Source organism: Diachasmimorpha longicaudata, chromosome 7, assembly GCF_034640455.1.
Source record: "Diachasmimorpha longicaudata isolate KC_UGA_2023 chromosome 7, iyDiaLong2, whole genome shotgun sequence".
NCBI lineage: Eukaryota > Metazoa > Arthropoda > Insecta > Hymenoptera > Braconidae > Diachasmimorpha > Diachasmimorpha longicaudata.
The window spans coordinates 4929274-4946142 of NC_087231.1; the positions used below are offsets into that span (position 1 = coordinate 4929274).

At 41.9% G+C, this 16869-nt stretch overlaps 1 protein-coding gene across 8 annotated transcripts; it reads right to left on the reverse strand.

Moving 5' to 3' along the window:
* Positions 1–538: 538 nt before the first annotated feature.
* On the reverse strand, positions 539–15981 carry LOC135164197 (uncharacterized). Of its 8 annotated transcripts, none has more exons than XM_064124308.1 (5): positions 15875–15981; positions 12509–13944; positions 8669–8832; positions 4203–4387; positions 539–3175 (listed from the first exon to the last, which is right to left on the reverse strand). In XM_064124308.1, exons 2-5 carry the CDS (start codon positions 12979–12981, stop codon positions 2876–2878), a joined length of 1122 nt encoding a protein of 373 aa, XP_063980378.1. In that variant the 5' UTR covers positions 12982–13944; positions 15875–15981; the 3' UTR covers positions 539–2875. The 8 variants fall into 8 exon arrangements, with proteins under 8 accessions (XP_063980378.1, XP_063980377.1, XP_063980375.1 ...); XM_064124307.1 differs by lacking the exon at positions 15875–15981 and adding an exon at positions 15413–15759; XM_064124305.1 differs by lacking the exon at positions 15875–15981 and adding an exon at positions 15257–15759.
* Between the last annotated feature and the right edge of the window lie 888 nt (positions 15982–16869).

Below are 16869 nucleotides of genomic sequence, written 5' to 3' on the forward strand. Positions count from 1 at the left end.
TATTTCCAGTTGCAGGGCGATATTGGTGACAGCACTGAATTCGGCCAACGTTATTAAATAATGATGATCCCAAAATGGAGATTAACTAGTTCCAATACTTGCTCGAATTTTCCTATGAAATCGGGTAAGTTATGACTTCATTGGCGTCAAGTTGCGGTAATTTTATTGCCAATTATCTATCGGAATGCAGAACTTGCTAACGGTATATCCAAGAAACAGCCTCATGTTTATCAAAAAACCCGCTCAGGAAATATTCTGTACCGATGTACCAAATGGTGGTAACTCATAGAATATTTCGTCGGTAACTAAGACAAGTTATCCTTTGAGCTTTTGATGTTCTTATCTTCTGCTGGTAGTTCACTGCCACAGTCGTCTAAGTTACAAGGAAGAATCGTCGGTAGATGGCACTCATTATATACTTTGGACGATTTTTAAAATTTTTTTTAAGTTTTTAACGATAGTATAATGAAAATAATTTGTCAGTATTTAAGTACACGATAAACAAACAAAATGAAAGGGAATAAAAAAAACGAAATAATCAAGTTGTGAAGAAATCTCACGACTAGTAAGATAAATATATATTTCCATCATTCTCCTCAATATACAAATTCTCTTCCATCATAGAACTAATTAATCTCAATTCAATGACTTAACTGAAGAATTACATTCATAAATCATAACTCCGTATCACGAATGCATTGCGAGTTTGGTATCATGGGGCATCGTATTCCAAAAACAAATGTATCATAAAACAAGCCGGACATATAAAACACTCATTTTTATCGCCATTGAAGGAGCATGAAGCCAAGCCTCACACATTGACTTAAAAATTAAAAAAAAATGGCCCTTATAAAAATAATTGCATGCCATAGCGCGGATACATCCACTTCTCAACTCGAAATAATAGAAAACCAGGCACTTGAAGAAACACTTACACTCGTTCCAAATACGAAAAACAAACTGAGAAATAGCCATTTCGAGCGTCTCAACGGCTCTACAAAAACAATTATTCGAGTGGTGGCAACACCGAGTGAAAGATTGTCATCTTCTTTCTCGTTAGGCTTTCTGGTCATAAAATTCTCGAAATTATGAAAACATCAAAACCACGTTACTAAGGCTGGTCCTTATCTCACTGACCTCCTTCTCACGGTATTCAAAGAGGTGTCAGAGAAACAGAGGCCCTCGTCATTCGCAATTCCTCTCAAGAATTGCATTAAAACTTTTCGCCCACATTGAAATTTAAATTGCCACTCGACATTGATGTTAATTTTTCTTCTCAAGTCCACAAAATATGCAATCCAACGCAATTCACTGAGTACCACCCAATGAATCCACTGCATTTAAATAAATCACTCTCGCAAGAAGCCCCACACTCTATCCAAACATTTACGCAGAAGGAAAAAAACTCATTGTCAGCCACAAAACTGCTATTTACAAAATGTATATAAAACATGGAAAGAAAGTGTGACTTTGAAAATCGAGAGGACGTGGATTTTACGCGGTTCGCCGAGTGAGTTTGTATAATTTAAACATTGAGAATGAAAAAAATCATCACTCCGTTACCATTGGCCATGTATCGTACCATGAAATTCTACTTCACGCTTTTTAATTGCACACACGGAGCCCCCAATAACCAAACCTCTTGACCATTCCGCATATCTGTTCCAATTATCACTCTGTTTTTGAATTCATTCGAATAATACCGCGAATCCAGATAAGATGAAAGAACATGTGTACAATACACTGGCTATTTTAATCGAAATACATTCATCGATTTAAGGGAAACAAATCAAGAAAATCGAAACAACTGCATTCGTTTGTCAAACGGGCATAAACAATATTTCACATATTTGCACATGGTATTTTACACACTGGAGAACATACTCGATATTGGCTGCTATATCGAATTTTTATCGCAAAAATGTTTGAAGTCCCATCCGGCAGCTTCGATGACCCCATTCCCGATATCCAAATACATTGGAAGGGGGTGAAATACGATTAAAACAGGCAGTGGTACGGAATCAAATGCAGAACACGAGTGTCACTCTTTTTTTACATACTGGAATCTAGTGATATCATTCTCGTCTATCTCGCATCAGGTCATAGAAACAAAAAACCAAAAATTTTAAGAATTTAGCTGCGCGCATTCGGAGAGGAAAGAATTTTGAAAATTTCGGGATGAATGCTGGGATATTGGGGCATACACGAAAAATTAATATGAGGATTGATTGAAATAGAATCCCATTGAGGGGAAAAACATGGAACGGAATTTTTTAACGGACTCGAAATTCAATGGAATTCCTCATTTTCAAGTACTCAAATGACAACAATATTCCAATTTACTTCAATTTGCGATGGGACTATAAATATTCAGTATGAATTTACCCCTTGCGATCTATCGACACTCCGTGAAAAATTCCCACTGATCGGAAGCGCAACGAACGATACATAACATCGAAAAAATTTACGGAAGAGCGGAAGTTTGTATCCCTATCTACAGTTTGCAGCGGCAAGTTCAGGACGACGTAGCGTTAAATCGTCGACCAAGGAGTGAAGCATAATACATGTTCACCGCTCCTCCCTCGAACGCTTCATGTTCTCCAATGTGACACACAATTACTTACATCCGGGCTGAGGCTGATGTGAAATACACTTTCGTTTCAGTGATTTTGCATTTCACGGTGAAGATTTTAAAATTTATTCGACAGCATTGACTCCTATCTGTGATGGATTTGGCATGCAATGGAACTTATCGGTAGACAATTTTCGAGGTCGATGCACCGTGAATACCACAGGGCAATCGATCTCATCGACTGCCAAAAGTCGAACCTCAAATATTTCCAAACAAAATTGCTTTTCACGTTTTCTAAATCATCTACAAATGTGCGAGTACCTCAACCGCGGCCTGCACGGGTGGTGTTTGATCACCACTGAGTATCACTGGCTCCGACTCAGTTTGCACAATTCTAACAAGATTAGCGTCCTTCTTGGACGGCGCCAGTGTTGCATTTGGAGTGACATTAGCACGGCCACAATAACTCGGTGGTCGGCTTTCACGTGTTGTACACGGTGCTATTATACTCGCTGTATTGGATCTGTATGTTGGTGGTGGTGAGGATGTTGGCTGGAGTCTGTCCAGTAGTAAAAGCCGGAGTCTGTACTCTTGCATGCTCGCCTGTTGAAGTAAAAAGAGATTTTATCACTAATAATTACGACAATTATATTGCTCTAGGCGAGGAATTTCTTCTGTAGTCACGACTGTCCATCAAAATTTAAATATCAACTAATAAATAATTCACGAGGATAAATTTTCAAACAATTTATCTTGGTGACAGTTACAGATCGCCGCTTCGTGTTATGAATCATTTTTGTGGCAGGTAGATGATTTCTATTTCACACGAACGGAAAAAATATGAGTTATTGTGAACAGATGGTTTTGCTAGGAGATCAGGGTTTATCGATTTCACCAAAAGTTCATTCGTTAATCGTTAACAAATCCATATTTGAGGAGCCGTGTACAACTCGACTTTCACCTTTCAAGTGAGCCATTCGTTCACTATTAACGGATATTTATGTTCTCGTATTCAATTCTGTATGAAATTATAGTTAACGAATGTTGTTTAAAATTAACGAATCATTCTATCAATGCACTTTCTTTTGTATCGTCCTTCTCTCTTTATCTAATGTACCCTTTCATATTTATTCCAGGAGGATCGGCACCTCATTTCCGATCATTTGCCTGGTCATATAAATTTTCTACCGATCCTTTTCATCGCTGCAATCTACAGGATGATGAAAACGAGAACAGGATATTATCCCCTTCGATTCTTCACGTAACAGGAGGGTCATGGTGGGGGCTAGGGGTGTCTGTACTTTAACCGGACCGTGAGAACGACAGCTAGTTTGAACTAGGGTTGAAACCTGCACTCATCGAGCTTTCAACAAGAGTGTTGTAAGTATATTGTCAATAATTCTATTGTTGATTCTCTCCTTTTACGAACCAAAAATCAGGATCTATTCTTTTGGCACTTTAACAGCCAAATTCAACTTTTCTCAGACTTTTCTAGACATTCAGAAAGTGATGAACAGAATCATTAACCAAATGTGAACAAAAATTCACTTGTCATCCCCAACATTATGGAAACTAATAAACAGATAATCAAGTCTGGGTCTGTCTGGTCAAACGACCCAATTATATTTACCTGGTAACTGGGTGGTGGTGTTCTGAACTGGAATTCCGGATAGATCATGGCCGCGTATGGATGCATTGGTCTCGCCGGTGGAATCCTTCCTGAGATCCCTGTGAAACCGAAGAAGCTGCCGCAATTTTCTCGACTGGTCGCTCGCCATGCCACCGCACTCACAGTCACTAAAATCACTCCTATACCTACAAAGGATAAATGCGAAATATATACCCAGTGGTTAGTAATTCCAAACCCCTCAGTATAAGAAAATAAAGCATGACAGAGGGGAGAAAAAAAACACCTCACATGTGTGTTTTTTTTTTAATCCACAAACTCCTCCTCACTCCCCTATTTTCCCTATTTTTATTTTTATGATTATCCCTTTCTTTTATTTTCCTTTGTAGCTCTCTTATTCGCGGATACTCGTTTAAAGTTAAAATCCCCAGGGGCTATATAGACCGGGAGAACTGTTGAGGAGGAAAAGGGAGTATCTACATACAGTGGAAATATGCCGGCAGTTGTCGTTACTTCGGGGATAGAAGGCGAAATGTAAAAGCATTGAACGATGACGAGGAAGAGAACTCTACCTCTCTCCCGTGCTTTCGTCAAGATACGTAAGCATTGTTCCTTGTGCAATAACAAGTACATATGTATCAGTAAAATGCTACGTTTTCAAATTGTGTATACGAGGGTAGAGCATTGCATTCAGCGATAGCTTATTCGCCTTCGTCTGCCTATACTCAAGAGAGGTTTGCATTCAGGTCCTCGAACTCAGTTGTATTCCCCTTACGTTGCCATTCCCTCCTTGATACCAGACCCCCTTCTCGCCTGTTCCTCTCGCCACCCCATGGACCCCCCAGTCACCCCCCCAGCCCGCTCCTCCCCAATACCCCTGCCCTGTGCTGAACAACGACGATAGAACTCTCAGATGGAATGTAATGTATACAACAATGTATTTCGATCCCATTGGAGAACCCGTCAACCGTCTGTCAGCGACGGATGGCCAACACATACTCCCCTTTTCCCGTTGGTTGTATCCACCACTGGCCACATCAATTCCTCACATATTGTATCAATTTGGAGGGGCTCGGTGTGGGTGAGATCGAGTATTCAATTTTGACTCTATTGTGCTAGGATTCCACGAGCTCCAGGTTGTGTCACTGGATCTGAGGATTTTCAGCACATATGGGAACAACTAATGATACGAATGTATCACGTCACGAGATGTGTTGACACCTGTCACAACTATGTTACACTTCTATCGCTGTGCAGATGGAAGGTCATTTGGTTTTTGTTATGAATTTTTATAATTGCTTTTGAATTTTTTGAATAATTTAACTACGCGATATGTCGACGTTCTCGATCGATGCGAAAATTTATTTACCCATTTCTGGTATATTTATGGTGATTGATGTTAAATAGGGAGCGGAAGCAAAAGAAAAAGTAGTTAAACGACAGACAATGCACCAATAAATTCTCTCAATGACCGGAAAATAATCGAGGAGAATACTTGTAATTTCTGAACGTTGAACAAAAAATGCAAACATATAAACTGCGTAATTTTCTAATAATATACAGGGTGGTCCGATTAGGGGTGTCGATTCTGACCAGGCATGTTTTGGGGGTGATTCTGAGCAGAAAAGTCCTTTTCCACTTTTCGCTCGGACGCACCCCTGCAGAGATATGGGGGTGAAAAGAACGGCCAATGGGGCGCGAGCATTGTGGGGCACTCCGTCCGTGTGCCGCCGGTAAGCAGTGTGTGTGCTTCCCCTTCTCCTCGGCCGGACGTTCCATTCCGCTAGTGAGTGAGAGAGAGAGAGAGAGAGAGGGGGGGAAAAATATTTCAAGACAATCCTTTCGCGGGAGGGGGGGGGCTGGGGTGATTAAAAACCAATTATTATTTATATTAGTATTATTTATTAAAATACAAGATTCTGAAAACCACGGGCATCCCCCTTGGCATTCCGCAGCAAATTGTTTAAATATTAATTATCTCATTATGCAGGGGGCCTACAGTATTTTGTTAAGAGATCTTTTTTATTGCAAATTAAATTTACAACAAGAAAGGTCTCTTGACAAAATACTGTAGGCCCCCTGCATAATGAGATAATTAATATTTAAACAATTTGCTGCGGAATGCCAAGGGGGATGCCCGTGGTTTTCAGAATCTTGTATTTTAATAAATAATACTAATATAAATAATAATTGGTTTTTAATCACCCCAGCCCCCCCCCTCCCGCGAAAGGATTGTCTTGAAATATTTTTCCCCCCCTCTCTCTCTCTCTCTCTCACTCACTAGCGGAATGGAACGTCCGGCCGAGGAGAAGGGGAAGCACACACACTGCTTACCGGCGGCACACGGACGGAGTGCCCCACAATGCTCGCGCCCCATTGGCCGTTCTTTTCACCCCCATATCTCTGCAGGGGTGCGTCCGAGCGAAAAGTGGAAAAGGACTTTTCTGCTCAGAATCACCCCCAAAACATGCCTGGTCAGAATCGACACCCCTAATCGGACCACCCTGTATGTGCACCGACTGGCTAAATCAATGGGAAGAGTTTTTCTTCGTCTAAAATTGATATGCAATGGCAATCGTTTCGGAATGAAACGACAGACAAGAGTAAACAATGGAAAAAAAACACGTTGGAGAAATTTTCAAGCCAAAGAAATTCTCGTAAAAAGTAATGTTATGTTCACCATGCACTGACTTTTTCACATACACTCAGCAGAAAGCTTGGACTCCAAAAATTCATTTACTAAAGTAGCAGAGAACTGCTTAAACTAATGAATTCTGCGGAACACTTTCTGTTCCTCAGCTACAGTATCAACTAACTATTTGTCAAGAGATATTTATTCAGAAATGAATAATAAACCTCGGTGTACATAACAATTGAACTCTCCCATCAGAGGCATGCCTCTGCAAGTTAGAAAGTAAACTTGGTGGTCCTGATATCTCTCCAACACTGGACCAGGGCCGCATATGCCAGCTTCGTGGCCCACGCAGTTAAATCAACTCAATTGGATTTTATCTGATTTAAAATCCTAGTTTATTGTTACAACGTTTAATTGCCAGGCATGATTGATACGAGTAAACGAGCCTTGTAAAGAGCCTCCATGCATGTAAATATAATCTCTTCCCGAGCTTTATGGAACAAAAATATGACAATTTGTTCAAGGTATCTGGCGGTTGTATGGCGTCACGCTCCCACGTTCTTGGACGTGGAAAATTTGCATCAGTAATTTATTGTAGCAAGGTTGGAGAAACATAGTGCATGTACGTGCTTGAATTACACCTTGATGACTCTTTGTTTTTATAATGTTTTAGGATTTTATCCTCTCGTTTACGCAATCTTCAGTCACTCACAACTTGTCGAAATGCATTAATAATGTCACAAGGTAGTACAAGGCTGCCAGTGTGTATTTGTTTAGGTCATGTATTACGAGGTCCACTGGGTCTATATGGAGAACCGTTACCGGGGATATTGCGTTGAATAGAATGCTAAATGCCATGCCCTTGCCCAAAAAAGCGAGTACTCATCAATGCTGAGTACTATTCAAGACAGTTGGCAAGTGGGTCACGAAGAAGGATAGGGGTATATTTCTATCCGGAGAGATTCAATTGTACGTCGATATATCCAGAGTTGTATGTATCAAAAATAGATTTACGATGTGTTCCTGAAGCAGTTTAGTAATGGCTACGGTCCCTGGCTGTTATCAAACCCGGTTGGATCAATTTCAAAACTCGGTGGGTATTAATCATTTGACATGACAAACGGCAAACGGAGAAAATTGAGTAATCGCCAGCGAATAAGATTTTCGTAAAATGATGAGCCTCAAAGGGAAAAATATTGACAGTTACGATGTGATAGGGATACTGTGAATCAAATTGAATACACCATTGGAGAATTGATTAGGTTTTACGAAGTTTCTAGAACTGCATTTTGAATTCAGTGCTGAAACGTGAAACGGGGTCACGTCGATTTGGACTATTTGAAATCCGAAAGAGATGAAAAAATATTGTCACAAACTTCTTTGAGATATTCGTAAAAAAAACTGGTCAACACTGGACATCGAAAATGAACTTGTCCTCTGAACAGTCCAATTAATGCACCGTATTCATCAAACAGCTGATAATTTTAATTGCCTCCCTCCTAAACATTATCCAGTTAATTATTCCATTACATTCATTTGTACGAGTTAATTATACAGGTGTAGTATTTCTCAATGTGCTTTGCAAACAATTGATACCATACGCACGAGTAATAACGCAATTATCGAACGCAGCTGTTACTGAATAGCTCCACTAATGAAATGACAGGGGATTTCGTCATTATCCTCGTTGAGTTCTGCTGTCAATAAACGACGGTACATAAACAGTCCTATCAATCTAATCCCATCAATTGTATCAAGAAAACAGTTGTAGTCGAGATTCTGGAATTATGGGCTTTGGAAGTGAAAAAAAAAAAGAAAGAGAAGAGTTTATTACCAATCATGAAAAGCGATACGGCGAGTTGGTCACGACCGGTTGCCCTGAGGGCACCAAGTAGAGCTCCAGCAGCTGCACAAACTAGCCCAACAATACCAACACCGAGGATTGACCAGCGCACTGGTGGTGAACCCAGGCCACAGCACTGCTTCGGCACTGCGTCCCTGTAACAAGAAAATCCAAGACGTTCAGTATAGAGCAGTGACCCACTGACACACACTTTATTTCTTTTATCTTCTTTCTCTCGCTCAAAACTTCATCGCCTCTGACGCTCACCAACTCGGTTATATTTCCCTCGTCGTGAAACCTCTAACCGATCATAGAGATTGGCAATTTAATGCCCCACCATCACACACCATCTACCCACTCAAGTGCACATCTTTAGCCTTTTATTGCACCTCATCTCGATTTGCTTGATCCACGTACCAGTGCAATTCCACCATCGGTAAACCAATGTTTCAGAGAAATTTTACCAGACCCGAGCAAAAACCGCCTCGTGAGTATAATGACGAATAGAAAGTGCAGTGCTCTCCCATGCCAGTTTTATTTCCGTGTACGAGTTTTGTTGTCTATCTCGGCGAGTAGATCGAAGCATTGAAAAATTAAGGGGAAAAATACTAGACACCGAGCCACTTCAACATGCTCGAAATTTTCAGATTCCCGATCAGTTAATTAATGCAAATGTGGCATTATCAGGACCCTCGAAAGACAGTCAGTACGTGCGAGTGACTGAGAGAAATCTAAAATTTCCTGATTTTTAAACGACTAAATCGGGTTCAGTGTCACTGTCCTGACAATTGCTAGTCAACTGTCCATGAAGTCTCGCTTTGTTTGAGGCCTCATTCTGTCGAACAAATCTTTGAAAAGAACCTCTCAAACAGTCTATTTTAACGCTACAATAATGACGCGGTTCCCATCATATTGTGATAACATCAACGGGCCGTTCACATCAATTTTGTTTCACTTGTCTTACTTGTTTCATGTGTTTCATAGAAAATATAAATATTTTCGGAGCTGTCTGATACACTCGGCCCCACCCTCAGCCAACCCAGAGATATGCTAACAATCGCAGCAGGGACAAACAATCGACCTTAGGGCTCACCTTCGATTACACGCCGACCGAACCCAAATTGACGAGTTGTCCCAGTTAACGAGAAGGCATTAAGACTGAAAACCAATTACTATTTGTCTAATTAATCCACTGCGTCTCGGTTATGTTTTTATTCCGTGATGAAGAAGGAGGTGCATAAAAAAAGTGAACGGTCAATTATCGTTTTTCTATTAAATTATTTTTCAGACGTGTTCGTCGGATCTAATAGTAGTCCTAGGGGTGGGTTACAACGGACGGTATTTTGTCGAGCCTTCCAATAAATTATTGATTTTTCAAACTCCGTAAACAGATCGTGTGCACTCGCTCCCCCTCTCCCATCATCCAACTGGAAGGGAAACTATTCACATTTAACGACCCAATCGACGAGAGGGGCCAACGAAGGGCCGTGACAGGATGAGGTGTGTCAATGAAGGATACTACGGATTCTTCAGCAAATCGAGATAAAGTCAAGTTTAATTTGTCAGATAATCCCTCGTGCCGATTTCTCATAATACTGAAAATGTCTATTGCTCCAATCCGATTTCTTTTCAGTCTTATCTCTCTCCATTCAGGAGAGAAATGAAACGAGGCAAACTGTTTCCACAGACCATTTTTTATTACCAAGTATTGTGATATAGATCATAATACCCAGCATCATCGTATATCATTTTTTTATATCCGAGTATTACGATATATGTATCGCAATATTCGCACGAGGGAAACGAGGCTCAATCATTTTTTCCGGTGAACACATCATCAGACGAAAATTCCCCTGAATGAATTGAATCGAACGAATGAACTATTCATACACCAAAAATTCCCAAATATTCTCGCACTGTTTGACTATTTCCCACGAAAATTCCCATCGAGAATTCATTAAATATTTAAACAATTCGTTCAGCTCAAGGATTTTTTTCCGATGTCCCGTCGTTATTCCCTACGTGTAAATACATTTTATATATTTCTGTTCTAACGAGCACGTGTGTAGTCCATCGACCCGGAGCCATTGGCCATAACGCCGGAGGGGTGAGAAGAAGGAAATATACAAGAATGATTCACGAAAAATGAAGCCCACACTGAATGCAGGATTATAAAAGCAACCCCTCGGTACGTTTGATTCACCCGAGCGTGAATATATAGATCCCGTGGCTGCTATTTCAGTACCCTCGCCCCTTCACCCCTCTCCCTCGCCACCCCAATTCGAACATTCAAACCAGTACATAGGATCAAGTGGGATTTTCGTTTACAAAACTGGACTGCGGTAGGTACGGAGGGTCTTACCCATTGGCCTATGTGGAATCTCAATGCAATCTCTTTGATATACACGAGGCCAAGTTATTCTTTGAGTTATCGCATGGTACGGAAACATCAGTTGAGTAAAAGGCAAGGAATTATCAGGCAACTAGGCGCACTTCACTCATTAACCAGAATAAATCTTGTACATATTGTAAGCTCGCTTAACCCAGTGACATGTGTGGGAATCCATGTAGTGTGTGCAAAATTTTGTATCGTTACACTCTCGGGTATTCCGCAATTATCCGTCACCCAGAATTTCTCTCCCAGCTTCTGAATCTTTTGTATTCTTTGAGAGCCTCAAAGAGACCCGAGTTTCCATCCTCGTGGCTCATGTGGCGTAACACTGTGTATACCTCGTTAAAGCTGCAGTACGAGGTGAAAGAGGAGAACAAGAGCGTTAAAATCATATATAAATTTCCATTAGACCGGAAAATTTGTGTCTCCGTTGACACGAGTAAATGTCTCCCGTTCCATTTTAACAGTTTTTTTTTCTCTTCCTTTTATGAACTAGTCAGAATTAATTTATCGAGGCGGAAGGAAAAACCTTTTTTTTTCTCTTCCGCGCGCACGCGACTCGAATTGAAAATTATCGGTATCTGAGAGTCTAGTTCATTGTCTCTGGATTACTCTACGGTCGTGCAATTCCACGATTCATCGTTTCCGCCAGTGGAATTTTCTCATATATAAGAAGACTCGAGGCTCTTGAATGCATGCCTCTTGGTTATGGGGTACTGCGTGTTACAAAGACGCGCCACTTGGCACGTCGTAGAAAAAGGAATATTCATCGAGCACCTGGTGCACGGTATTTACAATCTCAAAGTGCACAAAAAAACGTGATAATGCAGGAAATATGGAGGAGACAAGGTGAGCCACGTGTAATGAGAGCCTTGAGCCAAGGCCATCGATGTCTGACCATTCAATTATATCTAAACACGACAGAAGTAACTACAATAGCCGCTGTACTGGATTAATTTTGACTAGTCATTCCAATTCATCGAGACTTAAAATCACACTGAGACACTCGAAATTCAATTCTCGGCGAACCGTGACTGATGATGGAAGCTACCGGGAGTTGAGTCTCGAAAGCGAATCTCGCGTGTACAGAGATACAAAAGAGTGAAAGACGCGAGGAGAAAGAGCCGAGGTAAAAAAAAAAAATTGGATGGCAATTGGATTACTCAGTTGCCACAATGAATCCCTCTCTCCTATTATTAAAAAAAAAAAACCCATTGAAATGTCAGTCGGACTATTGATATTCATCGGGGACTATCCGTCAGCTATTCACTCGAAATTATGGCTTTGCCCGCGACGTCTCTTACTACTGAGCGTTGGAAAAAAAGAAAACATCGATTGGAGATCGGAGAAAAAATATGAAGGGAGATCGAGAGGTGCGATAGAGGCAATGAGAAACATCGATAAATAAAACGTCCGTTACAGAGTTAAAAGTTGCTGACCTGCCGAAGGCAGAAACACTGGCGGGCACTGGAAATGGCAGGCCGAGGCTGAGACCCCTCAGGCCGAGATGCGGTGGCGGTGGATGCAGAAAACCCCCCACTGGCTGTACCAGAGGCATACCTGGTGCTGTTCCAATGCCATTAGTCGTATTAACACAACCCGGTCCACCGGGATAACTCGGTGGCATCGAGCAACTCCTCATGGCCCTGCGGTGATGCCTTCGGATCCTTCTCTCCCGCCTCCTCGCATCCCTGAGATCCTCCTCGATTACCCTCGGGGTATTCTCGGTTTGTGCCTCTGTGGAGGCAAAACATCGGGTTGTCTCACGGCCCTCTCGTGCATTCTGGCAGCGTGTGTCCTGGGATACATCGGCTGTTGGGACCGATGGTGTTTCAATAGTCGCTGCACCACCAGCATCAACGGTCACAACGCTCACCGGCCTCGGCGCGTTCTCGGACAGCGCCCCGGCCATCGTACGCCCCTGAACATCGATCTCCACAGCAACGGTTCTCCCTCTTTGTCCCTTTTTTACTTCTCCCTGGGCTCCTCTTCACCCTCCCCACCCCTCAGCTGTTTCCTTCAGCGGTTTATGCGTTTTTCCCTTCTTTCACTGATGTGCATGTGCCTCTGTCTCTTCCTCGCTATGATGTACCTTCACCTTCTTCCTCTTCTCTACCCCAGCCCAACCAGAAACCTTGACAATATTTCTTTTTCCTTTATTCACGTCTCTTCTTTATCCTTCATCTCTATCACACTCAAACATTCATTTATTATCCCCCCTTTATTTTTCTTTCACGTTTTTACGCCGCTCACTCAATGTTATACGTGGTTTAATCCGTTTCTCTTTCACTCGCACGACCGTGTGCACCTCCTTTGTTCCCTCTACCCACTATACAAACGGAATTTTGTACAATGTTCCTCCTTTATTTCATAATAAAATTGTCATATTTTTTTTTCATTTTTTTCCCCCTCTTCAGGAAGAGCCGAGTTCTCGATTCGTTTCCTCATCTACTGTCACCATTCTCCCGTGAAAATTTACTCAAGCGTTTCGTGATTTCTTTTTCAGCGAATGCCCACCGAAGTGACTTCAGTCGTTGTTTTCCATTAACTTCTCGGCGCAACAGTTTGCACTGTCTATTAAAAATTACAATGATATTTCATTCCTCGACTTTTTCAAACGTCTTTTTAGTGTTGAAGCTTAAATTACTCTCCGTTGGCTTTTTATCTCGTACTCCTGGCCAACCAACGGCCTCATATATCTCGTCTCTGCACAATTTCACTACTTCTCTCTCTCTCTCTCTCTCCCACTGTATGACGCCGATACCACCTCCTCTATTCACTCGGTGATCCTTCTCCACCTTTCTCTCTCTCTCTTTCTTCCCCCGCTGATGAAAGCACCGTTTCAGCTCTGGTTAACCGGTCACGTATGCCCGGTCTGAAAATGAAAAGTGCACGTTTTAACATGCGCTCAACTATAACAATTCTATTATGTTTATTTTATAACAAAACAACTGGTAAAAGTATAATTGCAGTGGCTAGATTCACTCCTGAATTAATCACCCCACTGTCTATTTCGAGTATTCCGAAATGTAATTAAAGTTTGCATGCTGTCTCGATCGATAGTCCCCTCGTGCGAATCACATTCCACACAGTGGCACGCGTTTAAAACGCTCCTCGTGTCGGCCCTTCCACGGCTCCCATCCCCCCCCCCCCCCCGGCGCATAATCATTCGCATTTCCACGCTTTTGTGTCGCGAAGGACTCTAAAGGACTCCTCGCCCCTCTGCTCCGCTTTTGCCATGATAATCGAGATACTCTGAATGTGAATTAAAACATTAAAATCATAATACCCCGGTGATGGTCTTAACATCTTGTGTCTGATGTATGGAGCTTTTAAGCGTCTACAACGGTAACAGAAACGTTTATACATCAAAGATTACCCCCCTTTAAGTTAGCGCGTTTGTGGCTGACCGTTTTGACAAACGGTACTATCCACGGCCTTTTCTCCTGTCGTACAAACCTCGCACTTATACTCCTGTACATCGTTCAACACAAACGACTCAATTTTTTTTTTCGTTTCTCAATTGAATGAAAAAAACAATGAATTATCCCACGCGCAATTGTTGCCTCGTTTCTACGATTTCATCCGTAATTACTGTGTCAGTTAAAAGGCGAAGTGTTTTTCGAATGAATAGAAATCGCCGAGGAAATGTGATAAACGCCAGTGGAAATGAACTGAAAGGATGAGGAAAGTTAGTTGGCGTCAACCAATTGAGTATTTTCTCTTTAATGACGCTTTGTATCAATCGCATCCCATACCCTCCCATCGGATATCTATAATCTCCCTCTCTCCCGTTCCTCCATTGTCGCGATTCACCTGACCTCGACCCGTTGGGGAATAATGGCATTTACGGTGTGTCCTCCCCATGGGTAGAATCGCACCTATAACAACACCAAAATTCGCCACGCGCGCGCCTTCTCTCCTGACACTCCGACCGATCGGCACACTTTAGCGAATAATATCGACTCACGGGAGCCAGAGAAGTTGTTTCTGGGCATTTTCCATCCTCCTTCACTTGATCTCATTCTGGAGAACCCGTGAGAGGATCATCCGTACCTTTCTCTTTTTACCATCGTTGTCTTTTCAAAAATAAAAGGAAACAGCTGAGAAAAAAGGAAACAATTTACAGCCACCCAGAGTTGAGGACGGTCATTTCAAAGGGTTTGCCGTTAAAATTAAACAATTACTTTTGTTGAAGAGCGCACAAATGATTGTTGTAAAATCACACACCTTTCGTATCACAAACCACACAATGCACTAAATGTCGACAAAACAATCCAGGTATGGTGTTTCTCCATTAAAATATATAAATTTCACGGAATAAATAAAAATGCAAGCTTAACAGGTGGACTATCCCGTGAGTAGTTTGCGCTCCGATGCTCCTCTCTCGCGTTGATTTTTTTCACTGTAAAACCCCGCGCTCAGCAAATCCACTGGACACGAAACACACTAGTATAACCGAAGGACTCCGGAGCACGCGCTCTACCAAAAACTCCGGAGTACAAACCTGCGACGGCGCGCAATGCTCTGTCTTTTCTAGCTTTTACACAGAAAATGCCAGTGGCTCGTATTCTCTAGTTTCTCTCCCACCGCGCGACAATGCGGATCGAGGGTAGAGGCCCGACAGTGGTAGGCCAGTAGAAAAGGCCTATTCTGCCCTCCCACACGCCGATCTTGACTACTAACGCTACGCCAATGAGTCGGTTCCCCTCCTCTACTCAATAGAGCCACCTCTTACTTCTCGGCATTTTACTTCTTTGTGTATCTTAGACGCAAAGATGGGATGAATGCGGATGGCTTTAAACCTTTTATCCCCGGCATTGGTTTCAAGACAGCAGGATGAACGCCGAACGTTTACTGTTTCTCCTTGTAGGCTCAGACCCAGAGTTTTTCCCTTCCTCTGCACTTATTTTATCCCCACTGCTGCACATCCACCTCGGCTGACGCTCTTTTCCCATTTCCCTTTGTACTGTACGCCAATGCACGTGAATGAGAAACTCTGGGGGCACCCCCCTCGACTACTCAGGGCCCATTGGCGTATCGTAAGGGACACCCCAGGGGGGAACTTTATACCGGATGTTTTCAAGCCCTGTTACACGATCTTCGAGGGAGTAGTGCACTTCAACCACTTTTGGGCTTGTGTTGCATATCACCCAACTCCCAGACGAAAACTTGGGGCAAGTGGATACTTGCCAGTTGCCAGGAGATTTTACAATCGTTTCAATCGCAGCGAGTCTAAAAATGACCGTCAATGATGTCAATGTCAAAATATTATTTATATGAATTATTTTTACTGGTGATATGCGCTATTGTAATATTAAACATTGACATAGAACATACTGAAATCGCCAAGGATAATCCATCCCTAAATATTTCATATGGTTTGGCATTTATTGTTTGGTATATTACCCCAACATCCTTTACATAGATATGTGTCACACATTTGAGAGTAATAACTTTATCGATAGATTAATTTCTTGGCGTAAGCAGGTATCCACATTGTCACATATTTTAGCAACATGACTGTTATTGTGCGATGTTGACATCCCTTTTAGCCTGGTATATTTTGCATACGATATTGCGTATTTATTGGCATGATTTTGTTGAGTTTTGTTGCACATTTTGATGGGTAATATGACGCTTGTATTTTAGGTAATTTTTTTTCTAGTTATATTTAGACTGCTACGCTTTTCAACTATCGTATTTCAGACACCGCGATCTCATTACCTTCTGGATGATTTTTAAAACCACTTTTTCACTTGTTCATTTCACGGTGTAGAAACGGTGATTCGACACAGTG